The sequence below is a fragment of the Saccostrea echinata genome, unplaced genomic scaffold (assembly GCF_033153115.1).
Source record: "Saccostrea echinata isolate AGI-Se365-2 ecotype Australia unplaced genomic scaffold, CSIRO_AGI_Sech_v1 ptg000022l, whole genome shotgun sequence".
Lineage (NCBI taxonomy): Eukaryota > Metazoa > Mollusca > Bivalvia > Ostreida > Ostreidae > Saccostrea > Saccostrea echinata.
Window position 1 is genome coordinate 4,116,008 of NW_026889771.1, and position 20,989 is coordinate 4,136,996.

Genomic DNA, 20,989 nt, shown 5'->3' on the forward strand with positions numbered 1-20,989 from the left:
TCAATTAATTTTATTTCATAATATTTATCAAAGACTTCATTTTTTTAATTATTGTAAATTTTAATACTGTAAATTAAGGAACATTTTTTTTTTTTTTTCTTCATTCAACAATTCACCTTAGGCCAAATAAAAAAATATGTGTGGTTCCGGTTACCCGACCGTCCCTATTTTATACCCCCGACCCTAAACTTTTTTTGGCAATTTTCATATTTTTTCCCAAATTTTCCCAGATTTCTATCAATGGCTCCGGTTTAAGTTTTAGTTTCAGCAATGACGGCCTCCTTGCAAAACACAGTGCAAGTGTTTAATAGTGTTAAATCCAAAGCAAGCTAGCATGTAGGTGTCCCCTACCAATATTGACTAGTATATTATCACACCACATCTAAATGCCACTTGCAAAGTAGTGATAGGTATTATTTAGAAAAATTAAGAAAATCATTTTGTTAAAAAAAAAAAGAAGACCCTACCTACCTACCCTAATTTTTTTGGAGGTGTAACCGGAACCACACATACTTTTTTGTTTGGCCTTATGCATGATGTGTTTGAAAACAATTAAAGAAGTAGGGATGTTAATTGGCCATTTTAGGGATGAGCAGGGTTTTTTTTATTTTGATAAACAGTGTTGCCATGGTTACTTAAAATGGAAATTTCTGTGAAATTCTTTCAAAACACTAATACTCCAAAAGTTTTGATATCATTTCAATATAACTTGGCACACAGGTAGACAACACTAAGATATTTAATTCTGTTTATTGGTTTTTGATTTTAATGAACAGTGTTGCCAAAGTTACTAAAAATTCTGTGAGATTCTCTCAAACACTACTTTTAGTGTTTTGGTCTGATTTCATTATGACTTGGTATACAAATAGACTACACTAAAATACATAACTCTATTTATTCCTTTTTGTTTTCGATGAATGGTGTTGCCATGGTTAGTATTTTTCCCAAGTCAAGAGTTTCTGAGCAACTCCACTCCACAAAAACCCTTGAATGTATAGACAGAATTTGATAGGCTTGGAAATGCACTTTCTGATTGACCTCATAAAAGTTTGCATGAGCCTAATCAGAAAAGAGCACACCAGTTTTAGTCTCAAAAACTCTTTACCATTAAATAACCCAGTTAAAGGCTTGTCTCAGCTTTGAAGTTACAGCTATGTTGAATTTATTACTGAAATATAAATATTGTCTCTCATTCTCTTTTCATTCAATTATTCTGAGTACCGGTAGTCAATAATTCTACATGTACAGTTAAACCTTGATATCTCAAACTTTATGGGCCTTAGAAAAATTCTCAAGATATATGAAGATTTGAGATATCAAGGTTAAATACATAAAGAAAAAGTGACCGGGACTTTAAAATCACTTCGACATATCCATAATGATATATTCAAGATATCAGTGTTCAAGATAATGAAGTTCGACTGTACTTGCATACAAATATCTGTCATTGTTGTGAGTACACTTGAACATCAAATGCTACTGTATACTTTATTAAGTTGCGCAATTTTTCTTCATTGTATCAACTTTTTTATTCAACAGGATGTGCTGAAGTCTTGCAAAGCCTGAATTAAAGGAGGTGAAAAGAACACAAGACCTTGATTTTAACTGAAATTTTTCCCCATGATCATGAGGCCTGATGGGGTTCTTTTCTTTTGTGTGATATACATCATTAGAAGGAGAGTTGTCATAAATAACCAAAAACTAAGTTCTTGATGATAACGTCTACATTGAACTTTCCCTTCCAATCTACAGGTGTAACAATACATAATATTCCATGGCAAGATGTTCCATCATTTTACTCTGTTTCATTTATCGTACTCACGGGAACACACTTTTACAGGAATCTTTTCTTGCCGTCAGTGTATAGATGATATAGAATCAGAGAACTAAGAACTACAACTGTGATACTTAGAGTAATACATTTAATTTAAATTGAATTTTTAAATACATATTGTTCATGGAAGCTTTCAAGAACATAATTTACACTGTATTGCTGAACACATTGTCATAACACATTCAAAGCAAAGCATATTATATTATCTGTATTCTGTTGGGAAAAATTAAGGGTTTTAATAACTGTAGACATTTAAGATGCATGTAATATGCTTACAGCTGAAGGATAAAATTTTGTTCTACATTTATCTCATTTTTAAATAAAAATTGCTTTAACAAAGTATGAAGTAAGTAAAGTGCAAAAGAACAGAGAAAATATTTATTGGTCAAGATTGTATATGTATGAACACAAAATATAGTTACTGGTCAAGACTGCATGTATAAGGTTTAAAACAGAATTTTATTTGTACATAAAACATACAGTACATATCCACCTTGTATGAGCTTACAAATAATATTTAATGTCACAATCACACATCTGTAAAAATATACTTCACATAACATGGAATGATTTTATGAAAATAAAAAAAAATCCTAAACCTAATTATTTGCTTTATTTATTTCTGTGAAACAATATGACTAGGCAGAGTAATGTTTGTATGAAAAAAAAAAAAAAAAAAAACATGATCTAATAAAAATAACTTAGAGAACTGTGTAAAACTACATCCATGTGTAAATATTATAAATGATCTTTGTATCATAAAAACTGTTCACCTAGAAAAATACTAACAAGCATGTAAAAAATAATCAATAAAAATAATCTTAGCCGAATTTTATCATTAAAGTTCATCCTTGGGAAGAAATTCTCCATAATTGGTTGCCTGACTTCCGACAAAGTCCTCGTGATTGTTGACGATTTCCTCTATGGACAGTTTGCCGTCCTTATCCTTGTCCGACCGCTCGATTAAGTGCTCTGCCTCTTCGACTGCTGCCTCGTTATTGTCAGGAAGCACCCAATCTGTGATCTCTTTTTTATCAAGGACTCCATCTTTGTTTTTATCAAAATCACCAAACCTTTCCTCTTCCAGTAATAAAAGCTCCTTGTCATTTTTATCAGCTGTAAATTGTAAGCATAAACAGGAAATATAATGATATTAGATATGATGCTAATAATTTTCCGAAGAAATCTACTAGATACAGTACACCTAGCCCTATCATTAAGAGTTACAGAATAAATTTGATTTTATTTTATAACATTTATGTACTGGACAAGATTTTACTACATGTAGTGAATTTAATTACCAGTAATTTAAAATTGAAGGATACTGAAAGAAAAAGAAACATGATAAATGTAAAATCTTCCCGACATAGTGTTTTTGGTAATGCATGTAAAAATGACACCCACTGTCTGCAAGGAATTCCTCTTTTGTAATGGTACCATCCCCATTTTTGTCGTGTTCCTGAAGTGTTCTCTCCAGTTCTATATCATGCATGTGAGGAAAGTCTGCAGGATACAGGAAAGCCACATGTTCCTTTTTAGTCAGGGCTCCATCTTTATCTACATCAGCAGCATCAAATTTCTTTTTATCGTCATCAAGAACCTGTGACAGCAAAACATTTTTAATGGACTTGGGTCTAGTACCAAACAGACTAGTTTGAGATGTTATGAAATTGTGCCCTTTACTTAAGGACCCTCTATACACCGATGAAAAATGTTTTTTGGACTTTAAAGAAATTATATAACGTAAAGAAGGATATTTTGAAATAAACTAATTCATTTTTAATATAGGGAGCCTGCCTTTTTTATCCAGGAAAAATCTTCAAAGACAATGAAGTAGTGATTAAAAAAAATCGCTTTTCCTTACTCAGATGGAGAAAATACATGCAAATAATGTCTTCAACTAATCTATCTTGGTCTAATATAATGTTTAGAACACTTGAATTTATTTTAAATTATGTCATACAGTGCAGATTACAACGTATTCTATTTTATGTCAAGTGGCGGGTCAGTCTAACTACACAAAAGTACCCTGAAATTAGGGTGCAGTGTAGAGAGGGTCCTTAAAAAAATGCAATCAAAAATTATTCTAGACTTTAAAAGAGAGACTTAAAATGCATTGGTGATTTTCAGATAGATATGAAACCAAACAAGTAAATTTGTCAGTGAGACAGGCATTTTAACCGGAGCTAATCAGTTCTTGTTTGTGCTAAACCATTCCTTAAATAACTGGAGCTCTGGAAAGATAAAATTGTTTTGTCATAAAACTATACTCCTTTAAAGTAAAATTGATCATTTAAATTGTTTTGAATCTAATTTTGTTATACATGTATTACATTCAAAGTCCTACACAGAAAATGGGAGCAGTTATCTAGTTTGAATTTTTCCAACTCTGAATATTTTAATTTTTTTGAACATGGTGCTCAAACACAAAGCTTGATATATAAATTATTTTGTGTGAGGTAAAATGACATGGATGTGTATCATGACTACTAAATCATTGCTAATTAACTTTTGAGGTGTTACACCTCTTTTTCTAATTAAAAATAAAAAAATTCTGTAAACCTACACCGTACCACCTAAACAAGAGGCCCAAGTGCTTTAATGGTCACCTGAGTATAATACAACAATTTAGAGGATCCATAGAGTATTAAATGAAATGAATGGTGAAGCTTTGTTGCCCAAAAGCAAGAAAAATAGGGAGATCAGGATCAACAAAATAATTAGTGTAGTATTCATTAACAGTTAATAAATTAGGTTCTAATCTGTTCCCCATTTATCACTATCACCATACAGTATATTAACAAACTATCAGTGCTTCTGTACTATTTTAATTCCTTGTTGAAATCTCTTACATTAGCCTCTCTTGGTCTTTGATGAACATTTAATAAGACAAGTTATTTTTGTCTCATTTTTATTTATCTATTACTGTACGTTTATATAATTTGGTGTATTCAAAATTTAGCGCAGTCTCTGGGTATGCAGTTGTTGGCGTAATCATGAATTAGCGCTATATACATCCGTGCCATATATGGTATTTAAAAATGATTTCTTAGTGGTATTCATGAATTAGCACATTTTTGTTTGCGCCAAAGGCGCTAAAATATGAAGCCCACTTTTTTAAGTACACATACAGTACTTACAAGTCCATCTGATCATTGAAACTATGAAAGTACTTTTGTATTATACAATAAAAATTTTTGCATAATTCTCTAATTCTATTAACCTTTCAAGTACATTATTTACAGTGATTAATTATCAAAAGTAAATGGCAAAGGGGAATAACTCCTCTCAGTAGAATAAAAATTAATAGAGCCCCCTGGCCAGGACCAGAAAACTTGACCAAATGGTCCAGATGTTCAAAAATCTGGTAAAAATACCCTTCCTTATTAAAACCTTTACTCTTTTTGCCTCTGATATGCCCAAGTGCAGAGAAGATTTTTAAAGAAATAATGTATTTTTACTACAGATTCACTATATTATCAATAGAGCCCCCCATCCCCACCGAGAAACACCAGAGCCTCTCACCCTGGGACCAGAAGTTTGCTCATCATAAGTAATCACTTTGTTTATCTGCTTAACACTAAGGAGCAGGCAGGATTATTTAATAGAATTAATGCATTTTCACTATATTATCAAGAGCCCCACCCTTACACCAGCACATCAGACCCAGGGGTCATTCAATTCACTACTCTGGAAGAAGCACTCTTGCTCATCATAACTATATACTTAGCTTCTTTGCTTTTTAACCAGAAGCAGAAAAGAATATTTTCAAAAAAAATTTGCTTTTTCACTATATAATCAATAGAGCCCCCCCCCCCCCACCTTTTCACCAGAACCCTTGACCCTGGGGCCATGAAATTCACAATTTTGGAAGAGGCATCCTTGCATATCATAACAATGTACTTAGTTTGTTTAAATAGTACCCAGGGGCAGAGAAGAAGATTTTCAAAGAAATAATTCACCTTCACTATAGGAGCTATATAGCCCCACCCTAGCACCAGAAACCCTGTCCCTGGGGCCATGAATTTCACAATTTTGGAAGAGGCATCCTTGCTTATCATAACAATGTACTTTCTTTGTTTAAATAATACCCAGGAGCAGAGAAGAAGATTTTTAAAGCATTGATGCATTTTCACTATATAAAAAATAGAGCCCCACCCTAACATCAGAACCCCTGATCCTATTTTGGTAGAGTCACTCTTGCTTATCATAACAATGTACTTAGTTTATTTAAATAATACCCAGGAGTAGAGAAGAAGATTTTCAAAGAAATAATGCACTTTCACTATATGATCTATGTAGCCCCCCCTCCCCCCACCAGAACCCCTGACCCTGGGGCTATGAATTTCAAATTTTCAGTAGAGTCACTCTTGCTTATCATAACTATGTATTTAATTTGTTTAAATAATACCCACGAGTAGAGAAGAAGATTTTCAAAGAAATAATGCACTTTCACTATATGATCTATATAGCCCCGCCTTAGCACCAGAACCCCTGACCCTGGGGCCATGAATTTCACAATTTTGGTAGAGGGCTCAATGCTTATTACAATCATGTCAACAGTTTGACTGCTTGATGTCCAGGGGTAAAGAAGAAGATTTTTAAAGATTGCATTAATTTTGGTGGTTTTAGCCCCACCCTCAGGCCCCAGGGGGGCAGGGACCATGAAATTCACAAATTTTGTTCCCCTTCAGACATAGATGCCATATGCTAAAATTGGCTGAAATTGGTTCAGTGGTTTCAGAGAAGAAGCTGAAAATGTTCAAATGTTAACACACAACGCACGACGGACGAAAACAGATAGCAATAGGTCACCTGAGTGACTCAGGTGACCTAAAAAAGAGAAAAAACATTCTATTTGAAAATAAAAAATTTGTAAACCTGCCACCTAAAAAAGATGAAAAAAAAAATTCTAAAATAAAAAAATAAAACATCCTTCACCCTATTTAAATATATAAACCTATATATAAACCAATTTTTATGGAAAAAAATCATATGAAGAATTTACCTTAGTTTTCTGAGCCACGTAGAATAAGAAAAATTGTTATTTTTCCAGTATTCAGAATTTCCAGAAATTCTTTACCATCGTTTAAATTCGTTTAAGTATTATCACATTATCTACCACTGAATCAGAAGTTTTTATGATCAACATGCATTTCAAAATGAATTTAAAAAAAAAAATGTTGAACAATTTACACAGAGTTTGACTTATCAATTGTAAATAATGTAAATTAATTCTAGAAGTAATTATTGTTTTCCTGACCTTTGTGAATTCCTCCACGGCTTCCTTTTCAGTGGCATATTCGTCTTTGTAATCATTGATGTTGAAGCCATGGTGTCGTGTGAGGTACTCTCTCCAGGTGACTTTGTTGTCACTGTTTTCGTCGCATTCCTCAAACTGTTCTAACGAATCTTCCATGTCCAATTTACTGAAACAATCAAAAATTTTTTAAAAAGCATTAAGTAATGTATCTACAGCAAAATGCTACAAAAATACTTTTTAAAGGTCATCTTGCTTTATCCCATTGTTCAACTTTGTGCTATGCTAAAGAAGACAGTGTGACTTTGAATATATCACCAATAGATCATAGGTACTTTGTTTCTTGGCCAGTTCAAAATTATTTACACATTACTTCAAAAGAAAAAGATTATAAGTGGGGATTCACTAGAAAATTTAACATTTATCTTATTCATATGACATCTGAAATTCTAATTCAACATTCACAGTCATCTTATTTAATTACATGACATCTGATATTCTCACTCAACATTCAAAGTGCATAGGCACTTTCAAAAATGAACTTTTTTTCTCTTATTTCAAGTCTTAAATTTAAGCAGTTTTAAAAGTACCGGAAGGAGTTCATAATCCAGTCAACAAGTTCTTCCTTGGACACATATCCATCTTTATTTTTATCCATTTCCTTAGCCAGTAATCCAAGTCTTCGCTTGGCTTCCTCAGGCTCCAACTCGTCAAATTCCTTTTCCAGCTGTCTGTCACCTGCAAAAATAGATCCATAGTAACAGACTAAGAACACATGTGTGAACAAGATACTTTTAAGCTGTAGGAAAACATGGTGTAAATTTCCAATGTTCCTCAGGTTTTGTTGTTTAGTTAAAAATCAACTAAATAGGAAAATACTGTAATTGTGTTTGTTAAGTATAGATAAGATAGACCAGATGTCCTATCTGTTTTATTAAAGGAGAGAAAGGGTCAGATGCTCCAGTAGCACCATACTACTTTAATTATTTACCCAGAATGGCTTCGTGATCATAGTGAGGGTCATGCTCTCCATCATGGTAGTGCTCTTTATGGATCGGGTTGTGATCTTTGCCATGGGCTCCATGTGCTGCTTCCTCCTTAACACACAGCACGGTCTGTACCACGTACAGTAAAACACCAATTAACACAAATCTCATATCCATCGCTCCTGTATAACATGTAAGAAAAGAACATTTAATTGACAACATTCATTGTGTGTTTTAAAGAATAAAATAGGCTCTACGAAAGAAAAGCTTATATACACCAAATTACATACAAGTATCTTAAGAACAGATTTTACTAGAGTACTAAAAATTAATTGTTATGGTCCTCTGACTATTGACTTACCCTTGTTGTTTTTGACATAATATTTCGAATGTCATGTATATTGTCAATAATAATTTATCAGGGAGAATGTATGTCAGTGAATTAATCCATTGCACCTGCTACACCTTACAATTCTGATATATTGACCTGTAATTTTTTTCTTTACAGAACTGGTTTTCTTTTAAATCCATTACGTTCACATCTGTTCACTGCGTAATCAATGGCAAAATACAAGTATACTATAGATCTCAAACCATGCTACATGTACCTTTGCGTAAATGCTCAAGTATTGATTAGCAATCATTTTTAAGCTTCTACATTGTATTTTTTACCTGCTAATGACATTTTTAAAAAAAATTAGCATAAGATTGACATTCACAGGGATAGACATGACCACTTGCCTGATTGCCTGTGACAAGTGAAACTTTCAGTTTACTTATTCAGTTGGGCAAGTGACTATTTTATTGAAACATTTCATAAATATAATCATAATGAATTGAATATTCACTTGATTTTCATCACAAAGCAAATTTTTTTGTATCAACATTCATTCAACAATAATATTCTTTATTCTGTTTCCTGTATGAAATTGAATTCAATGTTGGTTAAAATAGGAATACTGGAAAACACTTTCAATCTGACTATTTTCTTACATTCTTATTACAAAATAAAATTTATGATGTAATTTATTTGATTGCTTTCAGAAGAATTTAGACTAAATATGTTGCATATGACTTATTTTGATCATGATATGCTTCATAGTAACTGTATTTTGGGGGATACAAACTGAAAATGAACAAATGGACTCAACTTTTTTCTTTAATATGAGTTGTTATTTTATAATAGCATATTTTCATCATCCTTCAGTGTCCCAACCCTGCATCTTGAATTATTGAAAAAAAGAAGGAATGGAGTTACGAGTTATTTTTGTTCTTCTAAAATTGGCCAACTAAGTTTAACATTTGGACAAGTCAAAGTTCGAGTTTACTTGCCTATTCAAAGCGCAAATGGATCTGAAAGTTTATGTCCATCCCTGATTTACTTAATAGTATTAAGTAATACATTTTTTTTTTATTAAAGTGATAAACATTATTAAAGTTGAATTTTCCTTTGCAGCAGTCTGGTCCAAGATCTGGCCACATGTATTTAGCTTGAAGTACACACATCAACTAGACCAATAAATATTTTTTTTTTAAAATATTTAAAATAAAACTACAAAATGTCAAAGTCTGGATTCCTAACAATCAAGATGCATTCTTGATTATAATATTAAATCATTTTTTTTAAAGGGGGCGTGTCGTAATCAGTAAAAACGTTAAGTCAAAGAGGAAAATGCTATAAAAGCGCTATTTTAACGATCTAGAGTAAAACAGGTAGACACAAGATAGTTTTTTTTCAAGTAGCCACAGTATTAATATCAATTGTCATCACATGGGAAATAAGAAAAATGCATCAAATACTCACGTTTCTGTAAGAAAATGTTTTAGTCCGACCTTCCTCTGTAATAGACAGTTCCAATACCTCAGGAATCAAATGAAAATACTAAATTGAGAGATGTCGAAATAGCGCCAACGTGTTTATTCTAATTATAAAGGCTACAGTGAGTATTTTTACACGTGGCCAAGGCTGATTTGAGGTTCTGAGTACAAAGATCACATTTTTTTTGTTTGTTGCAGCTGTGACAAATCGACAGGTGAAGTTTCAATCGTACCACAACACATTCCGATGTGTTGTCATAGGTCATATATATATGTCCAACTCCTTCTGAATCTGATGAAAAAAAATGAAATTTAAAAAAAAAATTGGATATTTCAACTTAATAATAAATACATCCCCCCATAATTATAACATTTAACAAGAGGCACATGGGCCACAACGCTGACTGCATGTTTTTTCAAAAGTATAACAATATACATAGAATAGAATAGAATAGAATCGAATAGAATAGGATTTATTGACATTTATTGACTGGGTTTGAGGGTAACATACGTTTTGTTGGACCCAAGAACCAAACTGTTTGCCTGGGGCCGTTAGAATGAAGGTTTGGTTTGAGGGTCGACAATACGCATTTTTCCCAAGAACACAGTCAATTTAATGTTTTGTTATACCTTTTATTACATTTTCAACAGTGAAATACTGTGATTTATTTATTGAATAAAAGTGATATTCTCTCACAGTGTGAAAGGATACCAAAATGATATTCTCTCACAGTGTGAAAGGATATCAAAGTAAGTAAAAAATAATTTCTGGCCTGTCATAAGATAGAGATAGTAATTAAACATCTTCATAGAGCTAAAACTGCAAATTTCTTCCCAAATATGTTGCTAAAATCCATGCTAGGTAATGTTTTCAATCTCACAACTGCTAAGCTATGACGTCTCATCCGCTCAAATATGACGTCAAGCCTAGCTATGACAATGTGTTAAGAAAAGACAGAGGCAAACGAAAATCAAAGAAAATGTAATAAACAGAAAATTCAATGTTTTGTAGATGAATATGGAATTTATTTCACTCGTGAGACAGGATTTTTTGATATTTTCACTCGTGCTTCGCACTCGTGAAAATATAAAAAAAAAATCCTGTCCCACTCGTGAAATAAATTTCATATTCATCTACAAAACATTGAATATCCTCTGTTTATTTTATTTTATTTACAAATGTATCTTGTACTGGTTTCCTTAAAGCTGAACACGAGTCGTAAATATAGGCATACGTCATTTTCGATATTACTATCTACGATATCAGCACCGGGGTATACTCTTCGCATTCGTTACACCTGACTATTGTCACGGGTATCGGTGTGGAATGGCGACCCGTGTTTCTGCTGGTCATCTTGTATTACCGTTGTTTACATTTTATTGCAGTAACGTGTATGTGTGTTTGTTTGTATACTGCACTGACCTGTGTAACTGCTGTAATTTTCTTTGGTATCTTACTCTGCTGCATTAGAAGAAGTACACAGTTATTTTTTGTACCGAGTGCTGTATAGCATACGTCCGTCTGCACCAGTGATTACACTAAACATTGACTAAATGAGCGGCTTTATACAGGGGCCCTCAGATATAGCGAGAGACCAATCGAATATGGCGGACACATTCCTTTCACGAATCGTGTTCAGCTTTAATGTAAACCTTTACCGGTGTAACGACGAAAAGTGACCCCCGTAGAATATTGACCGGGGATCATTTTTCTATGTAGAAATTTGACCCCCCCCCCCCCTGGTCAATATTCTACGTAGAAAAGTGACCCACGTTTTCGTAAAAATTATGGCCTTTGGGTCATTTTTCTCCGTGTGGATTGTAGAAAAATGACACCGTAGAATAATGACCCTCTGTTATTTTTTTGATAAAATATGGTTTTGTAAAGAAATTTTTTGTTAGGCAAATACATAGGGGTAATTAAAATCACTAAGTCTTAGGATATGAAGTCTTCATTTCTTAAAGCTTTAAAGTTTAAATAACAAAATTAAAAGGTATTACCATACTTTACATAAATAATACAAGGTGGTTTATCCCAATTAAAAGAAAACATAACAAGGCTATAATGATGTTCTTTGACTATTAGACTAAGAATACGCGTTTTCTTTGATTTGTTTTATCACATTTAAGGGTTCCATTTCTAATAGGACCAAATTCTCTATCCTTAAATGTTCATCATGTACATAATACTTTGATATTAAATTAAAGCATTTTATAGTACAAAAGGATTTACCAAGAGAAAGTTTCAAAAATGTAATTTACTAAGCAGCAATTAATTAACAAAAATTGTTTTGAAGTCTATGGGGACAAGAATTTATGTATATGCCATTTTGTTTATGTTGGAGAGGACAATTCTAAGTTGGTAAAACTTGTGTCCAATCCTATTGATTATGTTTCAATAAAATATGTTTAAATACAAGAATTTTTTTTAAAAATTCGAATAATAACATCAATAAATATTGTGGTAGAAAGATGCATTAAACATTAGAAATAGAATGACAATTGAAAACGGTTTTTTACCAGATAAGTTTTTAAGATTATTTTTTTATAGATAACTCTTACCAAAATTCATGATAAAAAAATTAGGACACATGCCATCCTTCCATTCTTATAATAATAAATGGGAATTATGTATAATATACTGAGTATTCAACATCTACACATCTGATATGTATTCAATTTCATTGAATTTTTTGCTATTAGGGATGGAATACCTTAGTAATAATACCTTAAAAATTTTCAGTTTCCACAGTTTTAATTATCTAAACGTGCAAAAAATCAAAATAAAGTCTTCTTTCTTCTTCATAAGCTATAAGAAAGATTAACGTTTTAAAACTCTTCCCAATTAAATTTGTTTTAAAAAGGGCGATTGTTAAGGAAATTTGATCTCATAATTACTAGTATCTTTCGATTTCTATGAATGAAGTCTCAAACTTCTTCTCATAAAAATATAGGGAAGATTAAATATGTGAAATAAATAAATGTTAAAAATATCACACAAGACTGAATCAATATGCCTGTGATCTTCGATATCAGGGGCACAAAACGTGATTAGCTCAAAATTTTTACATGTGTCTTTTGTTGTTTACTAGTGTCAAGAAAGCCTTCACATAATGAGGTTTTTTACATTAAAAAAAAGAGAGGTGTTTTACACAAATCTATACACAGTAATATCATCAACTATCCCTCTTCCCACACCCTCTCTCTCTCTCTCCCCCATCCTTTCTCTCCCCTTACTTTTTCTCCCCGCACTCTCCCCACTCTTTCTCTCCCCCTCTCTCCCCACTCCCTCCCCTCTCTCTCTCCACTCCCTCCCCTCTACCTCCCCACTCTTTCTCTCCCCCTCTCTCTCCACTCCCTCCCCTCCTCACTGTTTCTCTCCCCCACTCTCTCTCTCCACTCCCTCCCCCTCTCTCTCCACTCTACCTCCCCACTCCCTCCCCCTCTCTCTCCTCTCCCTCCCCTCTACCTCCCCACTCTTTCTCTCCCCCACTCTCTCTCTCCACTCCCTCCCCACTCTCCCTCCACTCCCTCCCCACTCCCTCTCCACTCCCTCCCCTCTCTCTATCTCTCTACACAGACACACACACATTCTCTCTCTCTCTCCACTTTCTACCTCTCTTTATTTCTTTTTTGACTGTCTGACTCATTTATTAATACGCCGTGTGAAAAAAACTAAATATATGCATAATACATAAATGTTTCAAAGTTATTTACAATAAAATTGATGAAAAAATACTTATTCTAGAAAAAAAGACAAAATTCTTACAGTTATTATAAAAGAATTATAAAATGTTTATTCTTGATCTTTTTACTTTAAATTGGATTTGGCAAATTTGTTTATTTTTGCAAAAAAATGAATGTAATTTAAAATTATAAGGGCGATAACTTCAAACAACAGAAAATACTGCTTCCCTGTTCACAATTTGTTCATTGCGTTATATGTTTGCGCATTTAATTTTATATGCTTGGAAACAATATTTATATGCTCACTAACATGCAAGGAACATACGTCAGCTTGAAATCTAAGTTGGATATTATTTGTTGTACCGTTATGAAAAATAGATGTGCGGCTAATGCCCTAAATTATCCACATGCAGAGAGGAGGTCTATAAATATCCTTTATTTGATCTAGTATGTAATAAGGGTTTGACATTCACTATCCTTTTCCCTTGTATGCGTTCAGTTTACTATATTTTCATAATTTTTATCTTGTTCAGACATCATGTCGTTGCTTTCAATGTTAACCAAAATGCACTTGCATCATGACTCACTCGTTTTCTACGCATTACCCGGCATTTCATATTTTCTTATTGCATATAAAGGTTCGTTTGGTGTTTGTTCAAATACGTACTCTTAATAAAACTATGTATAATCTTTACTTGTTGTATGGTTCTACTCTGCTAACCATTGATCTCTACTAAACGGTTTTGAATGTACAGTGTTAAATGATTAACCGTTTGGCTATCAACGTAATTTGAGTAAGTGTTCACCTTATTACAGATCCTAGCAAAGCTTCTGGGAAAATTAAAATCATTCACTTAAGTAATAGAGCCATTCAATCAATCCAAAAAAAAAGTCAAGCGAATTGTGGGCTTAAAAAATTGCTCCAAAGTTGCCTCTGTCGCGCATAGGAACCCTCCTCAATCTACATTTACTGTACATAACATTATAGAGATAAAGTTTATAAATTGTAAAACACTTGAAGTAAGCATTTAATTCTAAGTCTGAAGGAAGAATTTAAGAAGGAATGCCACACCAAATTTTTATGCCCCTGGATCGAAAGATCCCGGGGGTATATTGTTTTTGTCCTGTCTGTCTGTTTGTCTGTTTATCTGTTTGTCTGTTTATCTGTTTGTCTGTCTGTCTGTTGTCAACTTTAACCTTGCCCATAACTTTTGATTGGTTGGAGCTATGATTTTCATATTTCACATGTGTATTCCCTGTGACAAGACCTTTCTTTGGGTACCATCATATTTGACCGTTTGACCTTGACCTTGGAGTTTGACCCACTTTTGCAAAATTTTATGAGACTTTAACCTTGGCCATAACTTCTGAACAGTTGGTGCTTAGGGTTTCAAACTTCACACGTGTATTCTTTGTGACAAGGCCTTCCTTTGGATACCAACAACTTTGACCTTTTGACCTTGGAGTTTGACCTACTTTTTAAAAACTTTAACCTTGGCCATAACATTTGAACGGTTAGAGCTAGGGCTTTCATCCTTCACATATGTAATCCTTGTGACAAGACCTTCCTTTGGATACCAACCACTTTGAGTTTTTGACCTTGACCTAGGAGTCTGACCTACTTTTGAAAAACTTTAACCTTGGCCATAACTTTTGAATGGTTGGTGCTAGGGCTTTCATACTTCACATATATAATCCTTGTGACATCACCTTCCTTTGAATACCAACCACTTTGACCCTTTGACCTTGACATAGGAGTTTGACCTACTTTTGAAAAACTTTAACCTTGGCCATAATTTTTGAATGGTTGGTGCTAGGGCTTTCATACTTCACATATGTAATCCTTGTGACAAGACCTTCCTTTGGATACCAACCACTTTGACCCTTTGACCTTGATCTAGGAGTTTGACCTACTTTCGAAAAACTTTAACCTTGGCCATAACTTTTGAATGGTTGGTGCTAGGGCTTTCATATTTTACATATGTAATCCTTGTGACAAGACCTTCCTTTGGATACCAACATCTTTGACCTTGACCTTGATATTTTACTTACTTTTAAAAAAACTTTAACCTTCGCCATAACTTTTGAACAGTCGCACCTAGGGCTTTCAAATTTAACATTTTTTATCTTTTGGCCTGGATTTTGACTTGCATTTGAGAAACTTAAACCTTCGCCATAAGCTGCCATACGGGGCATCAGTGTTTCACAAACACATCTTTTTTTTTCATAGATCTTTAAGACATCCCCCTGAAACTATCGTATCAGCATTAAAAGGCCGATATTAGCTCTCAATCAATTTATAAGACTTTTTCCCAATTTTTCATAGAAAATGAAAAAAAGGTTTATTTGCAAATAAGATGTTTTAGAATTAAAAATTTGCTATTAATAAATGCAGAAAATGAATATCTAATAAAATATGTAAACAAAAGCAAGCTGGACATTTTAATTTTTTTACTAAAAAATTATTTATGAAAATAAAACACAGTATTTGTAAATATTTTCGAAACCTATGTGAATAATATAGTCAAAAAACAATTCACAGCTACAATGAATATGCTAGACAATCATATTTTAAAAAGAAATTAAAATGAAAATGCCAAATTATGGAATTCCATATACGACAGCCAACTGCTTACTGCCAACTGCTCACTGCTTACTGCCGACTGCCAGCTACTTACTGCCAACTGCTACTGGTTATAGATGATATTGGGTGTTTTGTTATCTTTAATATCTTTAATTTACGTTAATACGCTTGCTTGAATAAATCCAATGCAAGAAAAGAACGGCGAACGACGTATTGTTCTGCAAACAACCTCCAAGTTCAAAGTTTTCAAAAGTTAACACATTTGAATGATTTTTCATATTTATATAGATATTTATGGGAATTTTCGTAAAACATAACTTATTGGGAAAACAAAGAGAGATGTCTTTAATTTTGGTAAAACTTGTGATTTTCACAATAGAAAACAACGGTAAACGGAAATTCATTTTCAAAACACCCTCCATGAAACAACAATTCCTCTTTACAGGTATCATGAATTTCACAAATTCATACCAAAGGTTTGTTGTTTCCCCCCGGGGGGGGGGGGGGTGAGGGGAGTATATGTTTACCGACTAAAAACAGGAAAATAATCATTTTATTACCAATTTCAAATGAATGAAATAACAAATAAAAATAAATGTACTTTATCAATTTGACATGTTGAAGTATTTGAAAATCTGCAGGTGAATTTTTAAAGCCTGATTTCAACTGATAAATTTTTCTACCCCTTTCATCAGAGCAATTAACTTTTTGACACTGGAATCATTAATCCATTGTTAATGAACTTTTCTTTGCATTCAAACAAGTTTTAATGGCCGAATTGCCCTTTATATTTAAATGGATGTAAAATGTAGCCTGGAATCGAGAGTTTGGGTGTACGAAAGCTTATAAGGATCAATCTATGGAGAAACAAAAATTTAAAAGGCGTTATAACGCCTTTTAGAAAGGCGTAATAACGCCTTTTGAAAAGGCGTTATAACGCCTTTTAAATTTTTTTCTTCATACATGTAGATTGATCCTTATAGGCTTTCTTAAGGGTGCGTAGTTCTTACAATAATAACAAAAACTGGCGGATTTAAAAATTTTTGAAATGTGAAGGCGAGGAAGGAGTAAAATGGAAGAAGGAACATTTCCTCTTAAAAACAAAACATTTAATTCCCACATTTCCTTGCAGGTAAATAATCTAATAGCGTTTTGACTCGCGGTTTGGGGGGGGGGGGGGGTATGCTTCACTATCCTCTAGTGTTTCTTTTTACCTATGAAAAGTACCTGTATTTGTGAATTTTTATATGTATCTTATTTAAATCGTTTTTACCGGTATGCCTAATGTCAGATCTGTAAAAACATTGGGGGTGGGGTAGTCCCCAGTAAATTGCCAACATATACTATACAGTAGTGCACCCTCAATAATGACACCTCATGTGACCTTTTTTATTACTTGTCAAGGGATTTCTGTTGAGTTGTTCCGGGGGGGGGGGGGCATTGAAAGATAAGATAAACTGTTTTTGCATAGAATAAAATGCCTTTTATTATGATTTTTCATTAGTATATCTAGTATAAATGCATCTATCAACAATGTTACCCAAGATCCTACTTAAAGTTTGTGCACTACCCCTCCTCCCCCCACCGACCCCCCCCCCCCCCAATTGTTTTTTGACGTTATATAAACCTTTAATTTCTCCCCCGTCAAAATAGCTATTGAATTATTTGCCTGCAAGGAAATGTGGGAAGTAAATGTTTTGTATTTAATTAAGGGGAAATACTCTTTCCTCCTATTTAATTCCTTCCTCGCATTCACCGTTTAAAAACTCCTGAATCCGCCAATTTTTTGTAATTATTGTAATATCCTTGCTATCAAGCATGCGTATTAAAGATAACAAAACACGCAATATCATCTATAATAGCAGTTGGCAATAAGCAGCTCGCTGTTGGCAATAATCAGCTCTCAGTTGGCAGTAAGCAGTGAGCAGTTGGCAGTAAGTAGTGAGCAGTTGGCAGTAAGCAGCTGGCAATTGGCAGTAAGCACATGGCTGTCATATATAGAATTCCATGCCAAATTTTAGAAAAAAAATTTTTTTTTTATTTTGGCCAATCCCGATCGAAATTTAAACTGATCTCAACCAGAATTTTGTGATAATTGGAAATAAATAACATTTTGACAAGAATACTAGTTTGTTTAGGTGTGATACGGATTAAAAGGTAATTGAACTTGACAATCAGATAGATTTCTTAGAGGTAAATACATAAAGAGGACGATAATTATTATTTTATTTATTTTGTGTTAATTTTGATCGGGATCAATTTCATTTTGATCGGGATTGATCCAAATATTGAAATTATTATTTTCCCTTAAATTTAGCAATTTCATTTCAATTTCTTTTTAAAATATGATTAACATATTCTCTCTAGTTGTGACTAGTTTTATGAAGATTTTATCAAGAGGTACAAAATATTTACAAATTATGTGTTTTATATTCATAAATAATAATTAATTTAAAAAATTAAAATGTCTGTTCAACCTCTCTTTACACATTTTATTAGACATTCATATTATGCATTTATTAATAGCAAATTTTAAACCATAAAGCATCTTTAATTTGAACGTATTTTATTGTCTATTAACTTTAAAGATGGGATTGGGCAAAAGTTCTAAAAACTTAATACGCCCTTTCCCTACATATAAATTATACCAAACATAGTTACATATATGGGTTTCAGCTTAAAATGAATAAACACAGAAAAGCATAATAATAAGGGGAACAATACTCAGTATAATATATTTCTTATATAATACACAAGCTGTATAGAATTCGTACAAAGTAATAATTGTATCAACTAAAACAACCTGACTTTTTAATAAATGTTTGTACAGTGGAAAATAGGTATTCATTTTCTCATCGTTCAACGTTTCATCTCCCCACAGTAAAGTGTTAGTATCAACAGTATGTAATTTTCCCATTCGCAGAAATGTGTCAAAAAATTCTTATCTGGCCTCTGTATATTTTTTGCATGAAAAGAAATAATGAGTATCCTCCACTCTTCCACAAGAACATAGGGGACTCAAAATTACATTACATCGAAAAAGATCGCTATTAAGCACACAGTTGTGTCGAAGCCTTGTATGTAATATCGGTATATTTAAGGTCGAATTCCGTAACTGAAATAAGAGGGTGGCATAGGTTTATTGTAAGAAATGGAATATTTGAAAATTGACAATGAGGAAGAATTTCTTACAATAAGAGGTACTGAGTTCAATTCGTCAATAACAAAGGGGGGTGAAAGTTGACATATGTTTGCAATCTGCATTTAGGTATGTTATAGTTATATGGATTTCTCGTACTGTAACTTGATGAATTACAACCCAAATTTGGGATTATATCAGTTAGATATTCAGGAACTCGGTTATTATAAATTTTATACATTGTAGTTAATCTAGTATTTTTTCTTCTTTCATGTAATGGTTCCCACCCAGTTTCAAAGTATAGTGCATCTTTAGAAGCTAATAGAGTTAAGAGCTAATTTTTCGCTATCGCCTACATTACATCCACCCCACACCAAGGAAGCATATTCTAATTTGGGTCTAAGAAAGGTTGTGTACATGAGTGAAAGACTTTTCCGATTTACAACAAATTTGATTTTTTTTTGATAAGCATCTTTGCAAATAAAACATTTTTTTTTATTTTCTCAGAAAAAATACCCCCAAAAATCGTATTAAATAAAGATCTAATATCAGTCTTTAAATGCTGAAACCATACTTTAAAAGGGATGCCTTAAAGATCTATTAAAAAAATTTTGGTGTGGCATTCCTCCTTAAATTATGAAAAGGACTGGGGAAGGAGGTAGAAAACATGTTAGAAATTCTATAACTGCTGTGCATGATTTTGAGACAAGCCAAAGCCAACTTTAAAAAAAAAAATTTTCTTTTCTCACCCGTCCACATGTATGTTGAAATTTTCTTGGGGAAAAAATTAACGCGTATCATATCTCATTTCTTAAGGGTTTTAAACAGGTTTTATTATATAATATTGTGAAAAGGTAGGGGGGGGGGGGTCAGATTTCCACGGGAGTCATTTTTCAACGTGAGAAAATTCGTAGAATACCGGCCTGGAAGGGTTTTCTACGGTCGAAAAATGACCTCACTTGTCGTGGAATATTGACCCAGGATCATTTTTCTACGTAGAAATTTGACCCCCTGGTCAATATTCTACGGGGGTCACTTTTCGTCGTTACACCGGCACTGCGGTTAAACTCGGTCCCGCCTATAGTCCGACGTAGCGGTCCAATATCTCATCGACAGGTCCAATATCTCACTCAGCGGTCAAACATCGATTTTCAATGAACCGCTCAGTAAAACATTGGAAATGTCAGACTTTTTAACGTAAAGATTCATATAGGAAACAATTTTTAAAAGTAAAACAAAATATTTTATGGACTCTGTTGGTGGTGAATATGGTTTGATACTCACCAGAATAATATCAATATTGACCTCGGCTTCGCTTGGTGAAGCCTCGGTCAATATGGATATTTGTCTGGTGAATATCAAACCATATTAACCAAGAGAGTCGTTAATTTAAAATATGTACCCTAGTTTTGTCAGCTGAAAGGCCTGTGATCTAAAATTAATTTGGTTTGTACCGTCGCTTAGTAAGATATACTGTACACACTGACCCCTACTTTTTTGCAATTTTGAGTCCTACATTTATGCTACATGTATATGAGTAGATATCAAATAAAAAAGGATCCTTGATATACAAGTAATCCATGCCAGGAAGATATGCTAGCAATGGATTACTTTTTTAAAATGGAATTTGCACTTGAACTCTTCTTAAGCTGCAAAACTATCTGTACATTTGACAAACCAT

The 20,989-nt window shown here is 33.2% G+C and overlaps 1 protein-coding gene across 1 annotated transcript; it reads right to left on the reverse strand.

Annotated features, from left to right (window-relative positions):
• Window positions 1–1,902: 1,902 nt before the first annotated feature.
• Window positions 1,903–10,138, reverse strand: LOC133190254 (reticulocalbin-2-like). Its single transcript, XM_061325764.1, has 6 exons — window positions 9,885–10,138; window positions 8,086–8,262; window positions 7,685–7,832; window positions 7,098–7,263; window positions 3,239–3,434; window positions 1,903–2,950 (listed from the first exon to the last, which is right to left on the reverse strand). The coding sequence occupies exons 2-6, from the start codon at window positions 8,255–8,257 to the stop codon at window positions 2,673–2,675; spliced, it is 960 nt and encodes a 319-aa protein (XP_061181748.1). The 5' UTR covers window positions 8,258–8,262; window positions 9,885–10,138; the 3' UTR covers window positions 1,903–2,672.
• Window positions 10,139–20,989: the final 10,851 nt, after the last annotated feature.

What these genes read in the sequence shown, in the direction of transcription:
- LOC133190254 (XM_061325764.1), bottom strand. Translation starts at nt 8,257, where the DNA reads ATGGATATGAGATTTGTGTTAATTGGTGTTTTACTGTACGTGGTACAG. An exon ending in TGATCACGAAGCCATTCTGG is followed by an intron (nt 7,833 to 8,085) that starts GTAAATAATTAA and finishes CTATTTTTGCAG; the next exon opens with GTGACAGACAGCTGGAAAAG. An exon ending in TGGATTATGAACTCCTTCCG is followed by an intron (nt 7,264 to 7,684) that starts GTACTTTTAAAA and finishes TGATTGTTTCAG; the next exon opens with TAAATTGGACATGGAAGATT.